Source organism: Sciurus vulgaris (assembly GCF_902686455.1).
Source record: "Sciurus vulgaris genome assembly, chromosome: 10".
Classification (NCBI taxonomy): Eukaryota; Metazoa; Chordata; class Mammalia; order Rodentia; family Sciuridae; genus Sciurus; species Sciurus vulgaris.
The window spans coordinates 31,134,302-31,157,339 of NC_136470.1; the positions used below are offsets into that span (position 1 = coordinate 31,134,302).

At 33.4% G+C, this 23,038-nt stretch overlaps 1 protein-coding gene across 1 annotated transcript in view; it reads left to right on the plus strand.

The window, feature by feature from the left end:
• ROBO2 (roundabout guidance receptor 2) overlaps positions 1-23,038 on the plus strand; it is a 578,830-nt gene that overhangs the window by 405,023 nt on the left and 150,769 nt on the right. Inside the window, 1 exon segment of the mRNA XM_079154971.1 lies at positions 19,703-19,830. Within this exon segment, the coding sequence (XP_079011097.1) occupies positions 19,703-19,830 (128 nt within the window).

Here is a 23,038-nt window from a genome sequence, read left to right on the forward strand (position 1 = left end):
GCGTTTTGTGTGTTAGAGGTTGACAGTGTTTGTAATAAATGAGGCAGTATTCTATCTTGAGTCATGTTCCATCATAGCACAAAGATTCCAACATTTTTGTTATATCAAAATATATATATATTTTGACTCCATGAAAGACTCCATGAAAATACTATATATTGATACAAAGAAACAGAATGTAATAAATTTATAATCAAAGAAATAAAACAAATATAATATTCTGTTGAATCTAAAAATACTGAGAAGAATAAAAGAATCTCTCCCAGTATTTGGGTACGAAGTTTAATTGTGATTTCTTATCTGGACATGTCAGCACAGTTTGTCTTTCAGTTAATTATTAGCAGTCTTTAAAGTACTGTAAACTGGATATTTGTCATCCATCATAAATCACATAATTTTAGCATATCCCCACTAGTTAGCTGTAGAATGTTTTCTATTCCAATTTTATTTTCTAAACTAACTCTAAAATGATGCAAACTTCCTCAATAAGGATCTACAGTACAGAAAGAAATGTTCATAATAGCTTATCAGAGGAAAAAAAGGAAATAAGATATGCCATTTACATTCTTATGTATGCTTGCAAATTCTAAATGCAGTTGATGGCTTGAACATAGTGGATATAATTCATGAATATTTCATAAAATAGTAAAGGGGCCAGAGAATAAGTATTTCAAGATATGTAGTGCAAAATTCTATCAATTTTCCTGAACCCACTGACATTCCTTTTCTAAAGTGCAAGTCTATTTTAAGAGAGACTTCTTAGTTCCATGAAATGTGAGATTCACAGAAATGCATGATTCCATAAGAAAAGGAACTGAATAGAACCACTCATAATCCCTTTTTTTTTTTTTTTTTTTTTTTTTTGTGGCTCTTTTACACAAAGTGGCTCTTCACACTTTGTCCTGGAAAATGTTCTTATGTTAATTGTCTGGAAGAACCATTGTTTTGAGCATGTGCTACTGGGATGCAGGATCCTGAACAAGTGCTCAGCTCCCCTGCTGAGGAGATCCCCTTCTTCACTTACAGCTTGTGCCTCAAGGACATGTGGTAATTTGGGCTTCTGATAAATAACCACTCTGATTAGGTTGGCTGCTAAAGAATGTGTGATTAAAATATTTTTTTTTTTAAAAAGGTGAAAACTAAGAACAGGAGAAAAGAGTTGTATATAAAACTTTGTAAATGACATTTATTAAAAAAAAATAATAACCTGGTCCCAAAGCATCAGATATTTAAAGAAAAGTTTAAAGGAAAATTCTGCATTTTTTCCTAATGCTACTCAGATTTCTGACCCCTTTCTGTCTCAAAAATAAAAAATAAAAACTTCAAGAGTAATTTCTGTGGGATTTTTTAATACTGATGACAATAGCATAAGGAATATTTAGGCCATTGTCCATGATGTTGGGTTTGGCCTTGTTCTGCAGTTCTTTGATCATTTATCTGTTTAATAGCACCCCATTTTCTGAAAGGATGTTGGACAGATTTTCCTACCACTAACTAGGAGTGTGACCTTGAACATGCTATTCAAACTCTTTGTGTTTTTACATCCTAAAGATATGGTCTAGCAATGTGGTGGGACTAATAATTACCCTATGCTTTGAATCATTTGCACAGGGTGAATAATTATATCATATTCTAACACCAATGGTTATTTAAATGATATAACTCTTTCAAAGTACTGTAAACATTGTACAAGGGATGCATATACACGGTACCCTAGTTTTATAAATCCAAATGATCGGTGACATTTTCTCATGATACAGACAACTTCAAAGAAACAAATGGTTACTGCTGAAATATAAGAAGTATAAAAATTTTATGTGGTAATTACATTCTTCTTTCTTCAACCAAATAATTTGCATAAAAGCACATAAAATGTTATTTATTTAATAAATATCAATTTTGCTTTTAAATGACAGGGATTCATTTATAAATTCTTTTGCCCATCAATTTGCCAAGCCTAAAAGTAGTCCCCTGTTTCCTACCTCTGGAAGTTTATGCATCTCCCAGATATTGTGTCTAGCCCCACTTCAATCAGATTTCAAACCTGGACCTTCACATTTCACACATTATGCAGTATTATTTGGCTTCTAGTAATGAGACTAGTGCTGCTTAATAAAAAGATTGTGATAAAAGAAAATATTTTCAGAAAACTTATTACATACCACACACACTACAAAATGCCTATAATATAAATTAATTCCATTATTTTAAAGAACAGTGTTACAGAATAATATTACTCCCCTTTGAGAAAAGTGTAAACAGAAGCTTATATACGTTTTCAAATTTACACAATAACTAGTGGTAGGACCTAATCTTGATTTAGAATCTGTCAAACATAAATCTATGTAATCTGTATTTTAAACTAGTGGGCTACATAATATTGTGATTATTAGTTGTTTATGGACTTGATACACTTATAAAGTTTATGTATTTGGGTGAACATTTATATAATTAGCTATGAATAATACATTATAAATAGCTATGTAGAAATACATGTTGTTAAAGTTAAGGGTCACTTTTTGACAAATTTCATAAGATTCATATAGGATGTCTTCATATTTTGGAAATATAAACTTGGAACAGCTTAAATTACCTTTTGGAAACTAAAGATATAGATTTTGTTTACAAACAGAATTAATTGGAAAATTTCAGATGGATGCCAGAATTTTTTTTTTTTCTATTTTCATCAAATAGGTGCTAATAGTTGCTGTCAGCACAAAACTAATTGCCACCTAGGGTGGGGAGTGCACATTGCCTGGTCCTATGACATTGGCCCATCTGTTGAGAATCTCAGCTTGGGAACAATGCTGGAACTGGCATCCAATTTGGGCTTTGGCTAGTGGTCAACTAACAAGCTGGAACACACATGGAATATGAAGTGCCTTGAAGTCAGAGATGCTCTGTTGTCCATTAACTGGCAGCTCTTGTGTTTGAACAGAGCCAAGACCAGGTGTCAGTTTGCAGAGCAAAAGGATCTGTCTGAGTGCCACCTGTCATTGGCATTAGGGTATTGTCCAACATGGGAGCCACAGTAGGTATGCTTCTTCCATCAAAGTCTGACACATTAGAGTAATCAGCAAGGATGAGGTTGGGAGTGGGGTAATGTTTTGCTTTGGCCCAAACTGTAGGAAGAGCCTGAGGCCTGCGGGGGTTGTCACCATATCACACAGGTGGATGAATAGTTATTGTTATAGACACTCTCCCTTTTCCCTAGGTTCCTATCTTCACTATAAGCAACATGTAAAAAGGATAACATTGTTGAATTAGTTATATTAACAAAAATATTCATGTTTATAAAACACTGTGGTTAAAATCATTTAAATGGTTTTCAATTATGCTAGGGTTTTTCTTAGGATTCCTTTCTACCTGTTTTTGTTGTCATTGCTATGCTTGCTCTGTTGAATTATAATGTGGGGCTGAAATGTAAATTGGAATTTAGGAGATCAATATTTTATTCCACCTCTGTCATAATTCCAAATGTTAATTTAAACAATTCACATAACATGTCAGAGTACCAGAGTCCACATCTGCAAAATGCCTCATTTGGATTGGATGACTTCTGTGGTGTCTATAAATTTGTAAATGGTTTGATTACATGGCAACAACTAAAAACAATTACAGAAGCATGGTAATCCTGGTTTTCTTTTTCTTTTTTTTTTTTTTTTTCTCTCAAAAGGAGAAAAAGAGAACAGAACCAAAAAATTCAAATGGATGAGCTTAAAGAAGAAAAATAAAATTACTCATACACTAATTTCCAGTGATAACCATGTTTTTATGTTTTCCATACATCTTGCCAAAATCCTATGTGAATTTAGGTTTTCTGAACATTCAGAGTCATACTTGACCTTCAGTGCTTTCCGAGGCTTTTACAGAAGACATTCAACATCAATTCAAAAATATATTTTTGATTTTGCCCATAAGTATATTACAAATGATATACATAGTGCTTATCAATACAGAACTATTCTAAGCATTTTGCATACTCTTATCCTTAAACAATGTTATGATATAAATATCATTATTATATCCATATTACAAAGGTGGAAACTGACACATAGAAAGCAGTTAGTCACTCACCTAATAAGTACCCTGGAATGTCTGGGTTTTAAGCCAATACCCTTGACCCCTGCCTAGGGGTGCTGGACAGTAATGGCTTTTTTCCATTTTTGGTATTGAAGATTAGGAAAACAGTCTAATACATGCTTAGCTAAAAATATGACTTTCATCATACAGTCAATTAACACATCGATGTAATAAAGCACATATTAAATATTTTATAATGGCATCATTCCACTGACTTACTATCAATAATAGAATAAATTCATCATATCAAATGCATACAGAAATTTATCTTTTCCTTTTAATATTATTTGTGCATTGAAACAAAGTTAAAACTGATTGTACATTTTTTCCTCACAGTATATTTGCATTTAATATATTCTTGTCATCTTCTCATCACTGTATCAGTAAAGAAAAAACAAATGTCATAGGAAATGATCAGAAGCCAAAGAAATAATTGCTGAAGGAATTAAATTAAATAGTACTAGTAGAGTGTGTAAATCTAGAGTCATGAACTCTTCTGTAGCATTGACAGGTCAACTCATCTTTTTTTAAATCGTATTTCATTTGTTCTAATTAGTTATATATGACAGTAGGATGTACTTTGACATCATGCATAAATGGAGTATAACTTCTCATTCTTCTGATTGTACATGATGTAAAATCACACTGGTCATGTAGTCATATATGCACATAGGATAACAATATCTGATTCACTCTACTATGCTTCCTATCCCCCCACTTCCCTCTGCCTAATCCAAAGTAACTCTGTTCTTCACTACCCTCCCCACCATTGTGAATTACAATTCAGCCTTTGTTTTTTGGAGATTGGCTTATTTTGCTTAGCATGATACTCTCCATCTCCATTATGGAATTGTTTTAATCAAACATTATCAAGGAAATATCAGAGGTCACTCTCAGTAAATCCAAATGTGTCCTAAACAATATGTTACGAAATGATGCTTAAAAGATGAGTTAACCTCTTAGCAAATAAAAGCGATATTGCCTATATATTTCATATAATTTATATATATGTATAAATTTCATATAATAGACCCTAAGATAAAGTTGACTATTTCATCCAGTTATTCAAGCCTACTGATATAAATTGAAAGGTGAAAAAAAGCAAAGATATGATAAATGTGTTGATACATCTTTGCTACTGTGTAAAGGAGATACAATTGCCAAAGATAAGAGACCGGAGGAATACTTTCAAAGTTATTGCTACTCCACTGGAGCAAGGCAATTATTGGGTGAATCTGTTTTAGTTGTTACATAGCATTAATTCAATAGAGCTTTATTTCAGAAGGTCACTTAAGGAGGTAAAAGGTTAGCACTGGGTATAGTGAACATTTGCCTAAAAGTTAAAATACTGTAAAACCTTCTGAGGAAATTGTTCATTATATAGATCTATGGGTCAGCACCACGGAGGATCTCACTGTGGAATTTTGCTAATTTTTCTTATCTACATGATGTTATAATTACAAAAATAATATAACATCTTTAAAGTCATTAAATGTTCTACGTTTTTAAATGTAGGCATTTGGAAGGCATTTAACACACCCAGCTGAGTATTTTCTATCTCTGAAACTCATACGACTAATGCACTTGTAAAAAAAAAATATGTTTAATAACAACCATAAACATTCCAACCAGGAATGCATATTAAATTCATTAATCTACATTTTATAGCACTTTGTCCAAATATTTATACCACAGATAAGAAAAACAAAAATGTAAATCAGGACAGTTATCTTTATTTATTTGAGAGATTTTACAAAGAGAAAGAAATTGTTTTTTATCTGCTTTATGAACATAATTTATAGTAAGATGTCAATATTCTTGAAAGAATAATAAAAATAGCCAATGTAGGTTAATAATGTATTATATTTCAAGAATCACTCAAGAGGTAAGCAAACACATTCATCAAACATTGGAAATGTGTTGATATATCAACAAATAAAAGAGATGAGTCAGTTCTCAAGGATGGTGGTAGGACTCGAGATATTACAGAATAAGGCAAACCACATAAAACTGGCATGTAAGATTTTGGGGACTTTCAGAAAAATCAAAGTTACTTTATTCCTGTGTTACTCTAGAGATGGGTCTGAAAAAGAAAATAGATTTTTGTAAATGAAGTGCCAAAGACTATTTTCACAGACAGAAGAAGGATGAAAAAGCCTTGAAAAGTGTAGGTCAACAGCTCGTGTTTTACTTTGCCTGAAGCACAAAGAAGGAGCACTTAATCCTAAAAAGTGAGGAGAGCTTCTATTTTGAAAGCCCCAAATCCAAGGGAAGTGCTTAGGCTAAACATATGAAATGGGGAGTCACTTTAACAGTTGGAATAGGAGAGCATTTGTCTCCACGTTTAGAAAACTGTGTTTTTGTTGTTGTTTTGTTTTGTTTTTTTAACATTTCTATGTAGGGTAGTTTGGAGCAGAGAATTTGTAGGTAGACATCCCTGGTAGGAAATTGTTGGAAAGGTAGTGAGACTGCCTTGGGGTGTTATCTGTGGGTACCCAAACATGGATATTAATGCACATGGAAATCCAAAGAAAACCATTTTGTTTTCAATTAGAAAAGAAAAGTTAAAAGAGAAAGAGAAGTTAAAAGTAAAACTGAAATTAATAATTTAGGTGCCTGAGTAAAAGGTATTGTGCTTAGTAAATAGAGAAGTCAGACTTAATTGTGTAGTCTAATCAATTTTAATCATATAATGGTAATTTATAAACTTAAAGGTACAATTGATTGAGATCCAAAATTACTTTTGCTCTGAGTTAAACAGGTTAAAGTATGACCAAAGCAACGATGATATGTAGTCTGTGGTAAGATGATTTTGAGTTGTGGAGATGTTGAAATGTAAAGAGTGTGCATCTTAAATTTATCAATTCTGAGAGTGACAGCTAGGGTGTATGAGTGCTTACATGCAGTTCACTCAGTCCATCTCCACCTTTGCCTTATGAAGTAGGAGATATTACCACCCCTATTTTACAAATGGAAAATCCAAGGGACAATTTTAATGGTGAAGATTTGAATACAAACACCACAGATCCAAGCCCACTTTCCTAAGTAGTATACTCATTGATTTACATCTAACGGAATGTATATTCTTAAAAATAATAACAAAAACTATAACTTTTCAGGACCCACTGGTTTTGTGGTAGGTGGTTATATAGTTTATAATTAATGTTTCCAGCAGTCTCAAAGAATGACACCCTCCCCCCTTTTTATTTTTGGTACCAGAGATTGACCCCCAGAGTGCTTAACCACTAAGCTATATCCCCAACCCTTTTTATTTTTTATTTTGAGACAGGGTCTCGCTAAGTTGCTGAGAATCTGGCTAAATTTCTGAGGCTGTCCTCAAACTTGCAGTCCTCCTGCTTCAGCCTCCTGAGTTGCTAGGATTACAGACATGTGCCATCATGCCAGGCTTGAATCCTCTCTTTTTGCAGAGGAAGAAACTGAAACTTAGAGATGAGGATGACATGCTCAAAGGTGTAGGGACTCATGTATGGCAAAGCTTAAAACCCCTAGTCTCTCTGTCTCTCTGTTAAAAGCTTGTGCTCATTTCCCATTTGGGATCTGGAAAACCCTTCATTCCATGTTTTATTCAAAGGTTGCTGCCTTTTTAATTTATTTTTTTTTTTGTATTCCCATATTATTAAGAAAAAAACAATGTTGAGCTTATCATTGCTTTAATTGTTTTTCTATCCTCCTAACCCCCTTTCTGTATTTATCTTTAGTACTTAATATTCAACACTATGTCTGACACATGGTACTGATTAGCTAGACATTTACATAGAGTGGTTTCTTACCTGGGGGAAATTTTGCTTTTCCTGTTCCCTAAGGGATATTTGGCAACATCTGGAGCCAGTTTTGATTGGTTCCTTGCATCTAGTGAGTAGGGCTAAACATCCTACTATGCACAGGACAACTCCCACAGCAAAGGAAAATCTGTTCCCAAATGTCAAGAGAGCCAATGTTGAGAAACCCTGAAGTTCAGGGCATTGCTTAATTGTCATTTATATTTTATATTTTTATTTTTAATGTTAGGATAAAATAATAAAACATAATTACAAGGAATGCATTTTCAAGATGATAGTCTTTCCTTGTTGCTTCTAATATGAAGGTTACACAAAGTGAGATGGATAAGGCAAAGATTGGATTAGACATGAAGATTTCATCATTTAACAGAAAAAAAGCAGGCCTTTCGTTTCACTAATGACCTGAGAAGAATGTACACTTATGCATATTTTCTAGAATATATGAGGCAGATAGTTTTTCTTTATATGTCTTGCTCATTAAATAGTTACTGAATTGTTGAAACTAGTTAAGAATACCTCAATTAGATAAGTTTTTAAACCTTCCTTTTCAAGTAGATCTACCAACCCATAAGTTATGTGACACATATAATGATCAGAAGTACCCCTGTGAGGCTGTGCTAAATTTCTAAATTGCACCATAATCAAATTTCATCCAAAAATTTCTGTTGGCAAAAGAGGAGAGAGCCTTTTCAATCTTCTAGAGCACAGCCCAGTCTAAACATCCTTCTGATAATGCAGAACCCTCACGTAGCTCAGCGAGTGCTCAGTTTGAACACTAATGAAGGAGGCTTCTTGGAATTTGTCCAGCAAAGGCAGCAAGGCCACCTGCACATTCTAAAATCCAATTTACCCCAAACTTGTAGTCCCTGATTATACCCTTTCATTCCCACACAGGAAGTGTATGGGGTCTGCCTATCAAAAAACTTCTGGTCTAGGCTATGAGCTTTGTGGATTCCTGTGGACTTAATCCCTAAAAGTCCTTTTCTAATAGGATTTACAGTTGATTTTTAGCTGAACTGTGAGACACAACTTCTTCTTGCAATCTGATATAGCAATTTCTCATCTTATTGTAAAACCAAATTATCTTTAAAGAAATTAAGCCAATAAGATAATTATTCCTAAATGGGATGATAATTGAACCTGCTTCCTGACTTTATTTGTTCCAACATGCTCTTCTTAAGTGTGATATATTTGCATTTTTTACCTTAAAATTTGTAACATCCCTGTGAAGTAGGAACTATTAATTATCTCATGATTTTGTTAAGGAGGAAGAAATTCTAGATTCTAGATTCCATTTGTAAACCAAATGATCTGAGATTCAATGGAATCAGATTGTACCTTGTTTTATGTTGTCATTTTATTGATTTTCAAGTTGTTTTTACTGACTTATTATTCTGTGATGGTATGGAATATTAGTGGGGGTGCTCTATTCTTCCTTTCTCTTTCACATTTAGGCCAAAGGGGGGGAAAATACTCATGGAAAAGTAAGATTTTCTTTAAGGTATGAAAGATAAGTGTCTGAGACGATCAGATGATAAATAAGTTTTCTTTCTACAAATCAGGGAACAAGTAGTTTAGAAAGCACAGGAAAAAAATTTGTGGAGGTGATCATAAAAATTTTGTAAAAGGTGATAGCAGAAGAGATGAATCCCATTTCAGTGGAGGTGAAAAATAAATGAATAAGGTAATAGTCAATGGGAACCTGTGCAGTAACCAAGGACAACAGGATATGTTCTTTATAGCTGGTCACAAATTTGTCAAGAAAAGGTATCTCTGGAAGAGGCCCCCATGGTTGCTATAAGTTTAGAAGATGGGGTTACTCAGAAGATAGCTACTGTCTGTGCTGGTTAAAATTTTGGAGAATTTGGAGTTATGGAAAGCAGGATGCATTGGCCCAGTGATGACTCTGTTAACCTGCACAAGCTCCAGAGGGTGTCTCCACTGCCCAGGTGGTTAGGACCAGCATTGTCCTTATAGTAGTTCAAGGCCTGGTCCTTTCAGCTTGGGTATTTGTTAGTAGAAATTTATACTTTGTTAAGTTAACTATTGTTATTCTATTATGGATTTTTTAAATGTCTTTTAAAATTTGTTTTCACTTTGCTTTTTAGTTGGAAAATGCCTTGCTTCTTTCAGCTGTGCTAAACTGATTGATCCTCCTCTGTAATGTGATCTCTCTCTTTCGGAAGATTCAAGACCAATATTAATATTTTCAGACCAAGGCTGACCATAACTGAAACTTTAGAAACTCTGGATAGAGCAATACTACTGTATAGGGGTTTCATGTCTGTGGGTTAGTTTGATAGGGAGGGAGTCTCCTGGACCATAGAGGAAATAAGGATAGCTTTATAGAAATCCAAGAGAAGCGAAAGTATTGTTTGGCTAATTCAGAAGGGAAAGAATGCCATTATACTTCCAGTTTCCTTGGCCTTTCTGTAGACTTTCCAGAAAAGAAGTTCACTTAGGGATGACCTTGTCTCTTACAATTTCCCCACAGTGTATTTGTCTAAGATTTTAGTTTCATTTGTTTCCCCCAATGAATGCAAAGGCAATTATCATTTTTATTAAGAATATATGTCTTTATACTTTTCTCTGCTCACCCAAACTGTAGACATTAGCCTGCATTGTAACTGGAGATAAAAAGAAAAAAGTGAACTAGGGTTTGCTATGGAGTATGGAAAATGACTGGGGTTTTGGCCAGCATACTAAAGGCCTCTTGTGCTCATTTTGAAGTCCCATACCTCAGATGTGATTGAAGAACTTCTTTTTAGGGTACACTTTAAATATTAAAGATTAAGAAAATATCATATAGGGTTTAGGTAGCTATAAGTGCTTACATAAGTTTAATAACAGATTAAAGTGTTGTCTGTGAAAGATTTTGTTTGAAAAAATATATGAGCAGGAAGATGGTTTTAGAAAAATTAAGTAACTTTTCCCATTTTTGAATGTTAAAGAGTAAAAGTGACACAAGATTTAACTTTCTTCAGGAATATTTGAATATTTATATTTTATAGATGAAGCCATGATGAAAATTTTGTTATTAAAATGATCCTTTTAACAATTGAGAGACATTTTTACTGAATTCTAAATGACTGTACCTAAGTCCATAACATGGCACGGTGGAAATTAGCTCATCAGTGTGTCTTAATAATCAGTGAATGATTTCATAAGCTCAGTAAGTGACATACATATCAAACAATCCTTGTGTTGAAAGAAAAGCAATAGACTTTGCAACATTTTTATATAAAGCTCTATAGTGAAATTTTCCTTGAAACTGTGGAATTATGAGAGGCCTATTATTAGACTTTAATTTTTTGAAAGAATCTAAAAGGTCTAGGGTGATCTTTAGCTGTTTGGATTCAGGGGAAGTATTTTGAAAATTGAAAACAAACCTTTGTATCTCTCCGAATGTTTAGAAACATTTTCCTACATAGACATTAAATGTTTCCTGATTCAATTCATACTTTTTACTATTGGCCAACTTAATGCTTAATAAAGCAGATGCATAATAAAATTTTAAGTGCTAATGCAAAACACTTGCTCAGGAATTGAAGCCAGAAATCTTATAATAAGAAGTAGTAGGTGTTTTCAAACACTAAGAAGGTTGAGAAAATAAATTTCCTTCCATGGAAAACAAAGGTGCTTTTGAGATGAGAATTGCCATCCAGGAGGTTTTATAGAGTCCTCACGTAATTCAAACAAGGTGATTAGGTACACAGGCTTGAACTGAGCATGGCAAAATTCCAGTTAGTAATAGAAAATTTGATTTGTATTCCTTCCTTTTTTTTCTCCTTACCAAATTCTGCCCCCATTGTGGAAAGTTTGGGAGTACCTAATTATCTGAATTATATTTATAAAAGCAAGAAAATCATGAGAAGTTCCTACCCTACAGGCTTAACATAGCCTGGGAACTACAAAGTATGAGTAATGAATGAAATGTGCTTATGTTATAAAATTTTGTCCATTTTCGGGTCTTTCTTGATATTTTCATAGTAAATTTAGATTTATAGAAATTCTTCCCCCTAGTATGCAAACAATTTTCTTTAAGAGAAAGAAATAGTTTCTTAAATGTTTTAAAGTTAGAAATGATTTTATAATGTGGTGCTTTGTTTCATGAAAGAATGAATACTAATATTTCTCTTTTGAAGCACTTTTAGGTTTGTTCATCAAATGCAAGATCACATACAAAACGTAACTTTGCATACAAACTGTTATATTAAGTATTAAGATAAATTTACTTTGTTTTATTTATTATTTAGCAGAACAGATGGTAATGGTTTTAACAATTTGGTTTCTTTCTTTCTTTCTTTCTTTCTTTCTTTCTTTCTTTCTTTCTTTCTTTCTTTCTTTCTTTCTTTCTTTTTTTCAACTGGGGAAAGAAAAACCCACATAAAAACAGAGCTTCTTTTCCCACTTTGTCACAGCTGGTTACCAATCAATCTCAATTCACGGTACAGTGATGATAGCACATGTTGTCCAGGGGCCAAATCTGATTGGGTTGCATTTTTCAGCAGTGTTTCATATCAGAAAAAAATAAGGTACCTCCATGGTGTAGACTGTCAACACATGATTGTACAACTGTCATTAATCAAACCTGGCAACAATGACTGCATTTATATAAGTCCAAGACTGGCAGGTTTCACAATGAAAATGACCCCATTTCTAGTAGAATTGCCTCATCAGAAATGTTTTTTCAACTGTTTCTTTTTTCTTTTCCTGTTTTTAATTAAAGTCAGCATTACCTAGTACATATTGATCACATATAAAATTAAATCATGTTACAATGTAGCTGTATTACACTAAAATCGCCTCTTGTTAGTTCAGATTTATTCCAGACTATTTAAAGAAGGCCAAAAGCAATTGAGAGCAAAATTTAAGTGCCTCCTATTAATAATCATGTTAAATAAATTAATCAGGTTAAATAAACAGATCATATTAAGAATCATGTTAAAGCATGTATATATTAGTAAAAACATTTATGAACCTCCTAGGGTTACCGTTTATTTTAGAATAATATTGAGAAAAATGTTCATAAAGAGTTTCTGGAGCTTTGGAAACCCTGAACACAAAACCACCAGTACATATGGACATACTTATCCAATCCACACATACAGCAACAAACATATAAAGTCTTCTAGTCCCTTTCTAACTTTAGACAACAGACTAAGACAACTTCTTTTGTAGAGTTGCATTTTATCCAGGTTATGTATTATTATAGAATCATGTTAAACCTTGTACACTGTGAAGATCTCTAAATGTAAGGGAAATTATTACCCATAATTTTTCATATCACTCTGTCAATATTTTCTTTCAGGGGAAAAATGAATACTTCAATTACCTAAAGTAATGGTGTAAAGCATAGATGAGATTACAATTAAGCATGTACTAATTTACCCAGACAGAATGAAATATAAGAAATAAGCCTACATTTATTTGACTTGGACCTGTGGAAATATTTGACACCTAACTGCTTCTCAAATATGTAATTTTAGGTAGCAACTTTTTGTCTCCGGGATAGCCCAACCCATTAGAGAAAGAAGAGACAAGTAGTAGATACTTGTGTGAGTTTTTTCTTCTAAATATAACTGCCTCTATGTGTGGGCTTGGGAAAGGAACTTTGTCATGTATTGCCTTATTGTCTAAATGTTAAAGTAGTTAATGAGCCACATACTTCCTTTGTAAGTTTTGAATTAGTTAGGCATAATTTCTTTAGAACCAGTTCTCATATACCTCAAGCTTTGCAGATAAGCACTAATCTGATCACAGCTGTGAGACTGTCCATGCTTGTGATGTCATTGGGATGTGTTTGAGCCTCAGGTGTTTGTTGTGGGTATTGTTGGGGTTGAGACTAGAGATTGGCACAGTGGTTCAAGTGTGTGGAAAGCAACAGGAGGGTACCCAGCCATAAGTTGCACAACTATACTAAGGTTGTGTAGGAGAGGTGACAAAGCAGAAATACCTTTTACTTTGGATTAAGAGACCTGGTTCTAAAAATTCAAATTTTCATGTGAAAACTTCGGATTTTTAAATGGTATCAAAATTTTACTTGGCCAAAACACATACTCAAAATAAATATTTATTTTTATAAATTGTAAATCAGAACAAAAAGAAATCAAAGTAATTTTTAAAATAACAGGTGGTGGACAGAACTTTACATTGGACATCTCTGGTGAAATGATGTTTGGTTTATCCTGATGATCAAAGAAAGTGAGCAATGCAAATGTAGAGGAAAAAAATTATTTATAGCAGTAATAAAAAGACAGTGGCAACCGATTAGGTGTTGAACAAGGAAAAAAGAGCCATGTGGTTATCAACAAGATGAACATGAAGTTGGAGAAGTGAACAAGGACTTGTTTAAGGCCTTGAAGAACATAAATAGGTTTTATTCTATGTGACAAATGAGAAGCATTGGGTAGTTGCAGTGAGGTGACATCACAGATGTATATTTGTCAGTTAATGAATTTGTGTTGATGCTCTTAGTTTACCTAAAAATGCTTCAATTACATAATTACTATCATAATATATAGGTCGTTATTGTTAGGAATTACTTGACCTAAAGTTAAGATAATTAGCAAGAAACCTAAAATTCAAAAGGTGGTCTTGCAAATGAGAGTGCACTAGAGTTGAAATTTTGAAAGAAATGTTTTCTGTTATCACATATGGAAGATCATCTAATGTTTCCAGGTGTTCAAAGATGGAATAAGGCATTCTACATACAAATAAGCTGGAACACTGGTTGACTGCATGTTGCGGATAGGATTCAAATGTTGATGGATGGTTAGAGAAGGTAAATTGTTAATGATTCTTTTAACCTGGGGAGTTATTCACCTTTTACATACTCAAAGTATGTCAATCTAAATTCATAATACTGATTATGGTTGCAATGTTTCCTCCTACAAAGATCTGTGAGAAAAGATCATTCAAGGGAAGGTACTAGAGACTGAGATGGATCAAATTATGTTTTGTGCATGTATGAATATGGGCATAATGCATCCTTCTATTATGGATGATGATAATGCACCAATAAAAAAGTTACAAGAATAAAAGAAAAGAAAGTTTCTGAACCTCCCCAAATTTGAGAATCTTCAAAGTTTGTTTCTGTCTTCTGTTTTAAATTGCAACACTCCTGTGTAACAGGACTAGTATATTGTAGCAGTTATTTGTAATTGGGAAAGAACAGTACATATGTGAATATCAGACTTTGCAGCTGGGGAAGTATGTGTTAGTTGGTAACACACATTCTCATCTAGCCTAGTCCTGTGAAGACAGACATGATCCTTTCAGCTGAGGATTTTCACTAGGCTCTAAAGCCTTTGAAGGCAGGTATCCTAACTTCTGATGCAATGTCTGGAGTGTAGGATATATGACTTTTTTATTTCTTGAGTAAAATATTTAAATCTTCATTATAATCTAAAATTCCAAGGATCATCATGGGAAAATTAAAATGAGATAATTGGAAATGAGCATCTATTAATTCCTGTGAACTATACCAGGCACTATGAAATGAAAGATCATTTAAAGTTATTACTCAAACCAGGCATAATGGCACATGCCTGTAATCTCAGTGACTCAGAAGACCAAGGCCAGCCTGGGTCATTTAGTGAGACCCTATCTCAAAATTTACAAAAAATAAAAATAAAAAGGGCTGGGGATATAGCTTGATGGTAAAGTACCCCTGAGTTCAATCCCCAGTATCATAAACAAATAAATAAATACCCCTGTGGGGATCTCTAAGACACATCCCATGTGGATAAGAAAAGGATTAACTGCTGGAAGAAGACATTGGCTATAAATCAATCAATTACCCATAAACTTATCTAATCAATAAACACACAAGAGCCAATAATCTTTTTAAATGAGAGGGGACATGACGGGTTTGGCCATACCAGCTCTGGCCTCTAACAACATGAAGTAGCCCATCTCTCTTTTATTTATGACACACAGGTAAAGGGGGCCAAGACTGGGAGGAGTTTCTTCTGTGATGAACAGGATAGGGTGGAGTTAGTGGAGTCATTTTCTCAGGGGAACCATCACAAAATCAGACAGGGAACCACTCCCACCCAGCACCACATGCTTCCCAGCAATCTGGGACATTCCTCTGTGGTAACCAGTTTCTAGAAGCAGGACATCTGCATCCCATGGCTCAACCTAGTCTGATTCTGATAAATAAGGATGGCTCCCCACATACCCCCAAACCTCTTTCTACTCCAAAATATGCCTGTCTTCCTGATTTCCATACATGGGTGCATATATTCTCTTCACCTGTAAGTTTTCTAGCAAGAATCTTCATTCTACCAGATCTGTTATCCTTTTCCTGTTTTTTTTTTTTTTTTTCACAATCTGTGTCTGAAAACCTGTTATACAATTAGAAAATACTACGTTTACTATTTGCCTGTAAAAACACAACATCTTTGAAGTATAGCTTTTTATTAGCTAATATAAATGTGTCATATTCATCCTAAGCAATATTTTATTTTTGATATTTCTCAAGGAAAATTGTTATCATAGAAGAGAATGCACAGTATATTATATCCCTGATCATGGTGAACTTAATAAAGGAATAAAAACTACCTTTAAAATAGCAAATGCAGTGTTTATATTCCTATTCTTGTTTTCATCCTCTTTAAAAACAATTTTAAAAATAGTCTGACATGGTAGAGCCCAGGTGCAATCCCAGCAACTCAGGAGCCTGAGGCAGGGGGATTGCAAATTTGAGGAATAGCTTCAGCAATTTAGCAAGGCCCTAAGCAACTTAGCTAGACTCTGTTTCAAAATAAAAAAAATTTATAAAGGTCTTGGGATGTGGCTCAATTGTTAAGGGTTCCTGGATTCAATCCCTGATACCAAAAAGAAAAAAAAAAAAAAAAGGCAGGGGGAAATAGAAAGCTCAGAAACTCAGATTACAGAGTAATTTTAGGTTTCAATATGGTTTCTGTAATTTTGAAGGCACCCCTTTTACCTACTAAACCAAGAGATTCCACATTGTGCTTTCCTTCCATTCTGCATCTGTAGAGTGCATTTCTCTAATATGAAATAAAATTTCATCAAAAATATAACTATTGGTTAAACATGAAATTATACTTCTATCTATATTATGTAGTTAATTCTTACATGTCTACTGTCTACATTTATAAATTAAACAATGACTATGAGTAACATTTATGCAGTGCATATTTCAAACAGCTACAAGAAAGGATATGGAATGTGTTTTCACCATGAAGAAATGATAGATTTCTGAAGCGATAGACATTTTAACCTGCTTTAAACTTAACACAATGCATACACGTATCAAAATCTCACAGGGTAATACATTATTATGTACAATTTTTATGCTTTTTTAGAGAAATTTAAAAAAAATAAAAATCAAACTATTTCCCCACAGGGAACATGGAGTGGGAATAATGGCATGCTCAGGGTCAGGGTTACAATTCTGACTTTTCTCCCTAGTAACTAAAGGACATTGGACAAGTCATTTAACTGGACTGTCAATTTCCTCATGTATAAAATGAGGGCTCCTAATTCAGAACATTGCTTTGAGAGTGCTGTGAACAATGTGTGTAATTGTATCTTTTTCAATTGTGAGGCAATGATACAATTATTTTTCTCAATGAAATAATGTACAAGTATCTTGTGTTACTTAGAATTGTGGTTCCACGTGTCTTTTGATCCAGAAAAAACATTGTAGATCATCAAATTGGTCTCCCCTCTTTTAGAAAGTTTTGAGAAATCTCAGCTATATAACAGTGAAGAAACTTCCTGAAAAATGCAATGACAACCAATGACAAAACTGTAGCCAGGAATACAGAATTTTTTAGATGAGTTGGAAATGCCTGAAAAATACATAGTTTTTATTCAGTGCTTGTATATTGGAGCATGTCGTGCAGAACATGCGGATTATTGTACAAAAATTATTTTTGCTAGACATTTTCTGAAGTCATGAAAATCATTGTTCTTACATTTTCATTAACAAAATTAATCAGAAAATGTTTCTCTGTATTATGTCTCTTTTATCTATCTAGATTAGTATGTGTCCTAAACTATAAGCATAGACCATACAAAACTCCTAATAGGCAAATATGGCAAATTAACAGTCTTGAAGTCACTCATATTTAGTTGGCCTTTAAATTAGCAGGAAGCAAGCAAGGCTTTATCATGTTTTCAATCAGTATTTCTTGATCTCTAGGTATCTCTAACTATCTGACATAAAATGTACTTTCTGTGTGCCAGTTTTAAGTACTTTATATGTTATACCTTATTTAAAGCCCACACTTATTCTGTTGACATAGATATTAGTGCAATTTTGTTCATAAGGATATTGAGACCCAGAGTTTTAAGTATTTTGCCCACTCAAGCATAGAAAAAAGCAAATTCCATGATTAAAATTTGGCCATTTTGCTAAGTCTATGCTCTTAATCTCTTGGCGATGCTGTTGGTTGTTAAAAGCTCAATGTTTGGGAGTGTGGACATCATACTGCATAAAATGGACAAGGTCTCTGCCTTCATTAAAATGGATGGCAATACAGAATGTACATGTGGAATCATTTTGTATATCAATGAATTTCAAAGAACAACTGACTTTAATTACCTGATATACTTATAGAAGACCTCAAATAAGAGCAGTAGATAAGTCTTTTCTAAGTATTCATGACACAGTAAATAAGCTGAACTGTTAAGCAAAATATGCAGAGAAGACTAACCACTATAATTAAAGGATAGAGCAGTATGAGTAATGTTTAGTTGGCATAAATGGTACATAGACATTGCATTTGGTCATGCCAAAGTCAATAAAATAGAGCTATTATTAGTCTGTGTTTTAGCCTCTAATAAAGTTAAGCTGTTATTCTCTTAGCTAAAGGTAGAGGTAAAATATATCCAATTATGGTAGTTTTGAATTCTATTCCAAAATATTTGCTTTTTTCCCTAAAAACAATAAAATGTCACAGCTAGTTTCAAGCAGACAGAATCAATTAAAATAATATTTTGGAAACATGGGTCTAATTGTGGAATGTATGAGAAAGAGACAATGTGACTTAGCAGAAGCTATTACAAAATTGTGAGTTGAAAAAAAATAGTGAAATTCACAAGGAAAGATCAGATATGAAAAGAATAACAAACTAATAGCTTTGTTACATTTTTTATTCAATTTTATTTTTTTAGAATCTAAGAAGAGTATATTTACTGCAAGTACCCCCACTCAAATTCATGTTAAAATTTTTAAAATTTTGGACCAATCTCTTAGTGTACAGATTGAAAAAATGGAAGTTAGACAATGAATGCATATGACAGCCAAGGATGTGCATTTCTAAAAATGATTTCAAACCTTGATATTACAACAGTTCATGTTGTTAATTTAAAAGGAATTATGATCCCTCTTCATTTTTAAAAATAATATCCATTTTTTTCAATTTGCCAAGAAGCCAGTGTCATGCACTACCTAAAAATAGATCGGATTATTGAATACAGTGTTACTTAAAAATAATAAAATATGACTCACTGAGAAACTAAAATGTGGACAATTTTTCTTCCTAGTAAAGAACTACCAAAGAAAGTTGAAAGTAGTAACAATGCCTTTGATAGTTTTAAAGTAGCAAGAGTTGTACACAAACATAAAACGAATGACTGATAAGCAGTTAGAGAACAGGTGTGAAATTAATCTTTTTAGTAATAACCATAATCTGAATAATTGTACTGTTGTAACTAAATTGTGTGTGTTTGACTTTAGGTAAAATATAGCATAGAAAGAAAATAATGAAGATGAATACTTAGCACTATTGTCTCTATGACCAATTCTATTTAATAAGGCCGGCTCCTATTCCATGCAGGTATGACATCAAAGATGATTATACTCTGAGAATTAAGAAGGCCATGAGCACAGATGAAGGTACCTATATGTGTATTGCTGAGAATCGGGTGGGAAAAGTGGAAGCCTCCGCTACCCTCACCGTCCGAGGTAAGAGACTTAAGGTGTCAGATATAACTGAATCTGGAGACTAATATTTTGGTTTTGGTAAGTGAACTCACAATCAAAATGACAGATTCCACTTTTATTGTTACATCGATGTCTACATTGCATGCCCTCTCTATCATTAATTGAAATAAAACTATTTCCAAATTTGGGTTGCAAATGATGATCATCTAATGACATTAATTTTTACTTAACAAAATAGAACATGGAAGAAAATAAACAGTTTATGGCTTAAAAGTTAATCTCAGAAAGGATGTAAACCAGTCATTTGCTCTCAACTACTTGTGTTTTTAAATGGCATCAGTTTTGAAGGTACTCATGTTTTCTGTTCACCAGTCTGTCACTTTATACTAGTAGAATATTGTTTTGAAATTATTTTTTATTCCAGCATTCAAAAAAGCAATCTGAATAAAAGCTAATCCTGCTTCCAAAGGTGAACAAAGAATAACAGAGGAGCTCCAGCCTCCTGATAATCTGATTTAGAAAGTGATTTGTGAAATTCATTGGCTTAAGTAATTGCAGTAGTGCTGCTTCTGTGATAACTCACTTTCTAGGCATTGTGCACTTCTCAGTCATGGAATAATGTTCATTTATAGACTCACTGGAATTACTTATACTTGAAGGAAAGCATTATTAAACCCACAGTGCACTACAATGAATTAACTGACTTCCGGGTGGAGCACGTTGATCACAGGAGGTAAAATACGTCCCAGATACCAAGTGAAGTCCTGACCTGACAGTGAACACTTACCCTCTCCAAACAGACATTACCAGGACCCTATTTGCTCTCATAGGGCTCTAAACAAACACGGACAATCTCATCTCCTGTTCAGCCTTAAACCTTTCTTTCACTGTTAACTGAGCCTCCAACCCAGGAGTTTGGCTGCAAGTGTTCATCCCAGTCAGGTTCATCTCACCCTATTTAGTTGTACTTCTTTCTACCCATATGCAGCTTTGCCCCCAGAAATTTTTGTAATTTTTGTAATAGCGAAGGGTTTGGAGGAGTTCGGAGGTATAACAAATTGTGTCAGAATACTCAGGTTGCTTCACCATCTGGTATGGAAAAATGTTTTTTGCCAGACCTGCATATAAGCTTCAAATCATACAAAACTCAGTTGCCTCCAGGTGACTCCTAGGAGACAGACATTCTGTATTCCTTGAAAATACAGTACTTTTGTTCTTCTCGATTGCTCCATTCCTATTCCACCTGACTTGGAGCTTTCTCCTCCACACATTCTACTGTGATCTTAGATGCAAAATATTTTTAAAAATTGATCAGCTACTTGCTTAAAAATATTTTCACTCGCCATAGGTAAAAGATGATAAGGGACTGCGATCATATATATATATGAACCAAATTATATACTAATTATATCTGATCTGTTGCAAAACAATGAAAACTCTTTATTTAATCTACACACTCCGTAGGTGATTTTCATATGATTGTTTTTAAATAGGCAGGTCTTTGCCAAAACAAAATTCATTTGACCATTATCTCCAAAGTTTGTGTGTGTGTGTGTGTGTGTGTGTGGGTGTGTGTGATTCTGAAGTAAATGGGGGGGAAAATAAGCAACCCACCAGAAATGTTCTATTCAGAAAAATATTTGCTGACTAAACAAGTGGTGTGAAAATGTGAGGACTTGTTTGTTTGTAAAAGCAACAGGGTTCCTTTTATAGTTCAATGCTTGGATGAATGAGACATGAAGTGTTCTGTTTGCTTAAAGGTTTTTCCCACCTAATTGTTTTCATAATTTGTTGAAAGTTTCAGGTTTAACATTTTATTTAACAAAGCAGTCTCCTCAAGTATGGATGTCTAAAGCTAACTTACAAGTAGAAAGCATTGTTTATTTTTAAAATGATTTTTTTTTTGCAAATCAGCAAAACTTAAACGATTTCTCCTCTAATCTGGAGCTTGTAGATGGATTAGAATGTTTGTTCTGTGTGTATGAATTTATCACTCATCTAAAACTGAAACCTCAAAATCAGGTTAAAGGAAAAATATTCTTCATAATACATAATAATATAGAGTAAAATGTTATTTAACAACATATTTTACCATTAGGAAAAGCAGTTGGAATTTCTCAAGCTAAGAGGTTAACAGGGGAAAAAAATTATCTATGACATTTTTTTTTCTGTGCGTATTTCTCTATGCATATAAATGAAATGCTCAGCCTTTCTCTGGATTGTTTTATTAGAACAGGGTCAACTGACCCAAGAGGCCATGTCCATTTTTATCCACTTAATGCAGGGACACAGTTTAGTTTAATTTGCTGATTTTGAAAACATCCACCTGCTGATTTTTTTTCAGATAGACAATTTGCTATGCAATAAAGAAGTTTTATTATGATGTTTTTACTAAAATTGTATCATTATGTTCATTTTAGCCAACTGGTGAAAATTTAAGGCAGTTTTACAATCAATATCTGAAACAGATCTCTTCAGTTGTTTTTCATTTCAAAAATATGATAAAAATAAACTGTAAAATGGAGTGTACCATCAAAATAACTCCCTTTGCTGACTTGGCAAATATAAAATTAGAAACAAAGTTAAGTTAGTAAATAACAGATCGCCTGGCATATAAAGTCTAATCAAATATCTCATTATCTAGTAGCATTTTTTAAAATGGCTTTAAAATGACTTCACACAAACTGCATATTTATAAACACAATTTTCCTCTATTTTTCAACTTCTTCATTGGCTTTGCATAAATAAAGATCTCATTGGATAAATTACATTTCCTCTGAGTCAATGAAGCCTTAAGTTTTTTGAAATTATTCTAGACTACAGTAAAAAGAGATGTGTTTTATTTATTTGAATGTGATTTCTTCACCACGTGGGTTCTTCTTTTTCTCTTTTTAATATCATGGACTCAAAATACCTTTTCATTTCTTAAGGAAACATCTGAAATCCAGCTTGAGGTGGCAACTAAAATAGCAAATTCAATGATGAAAGGAAAAGTTCCTTTTCTACTGGACACTGGACAAAATTAAGAGAAATCTCACCAGTTAGGGTGAAGCAGGACTTTACGATATTAGTCTGTTGTCTTGCTCCTGGTTATATTTTCATCCTGTTCCCTACCCACTTGCTAAAAAAAAGAAAAGGAAAAAGACATTAGGTTAACTTCTTTTTTTCTCTTCATGTAGAAAACTGAACTTATACTATAGGACCCAAGAGTTTGTCTAAGCCAGAATTT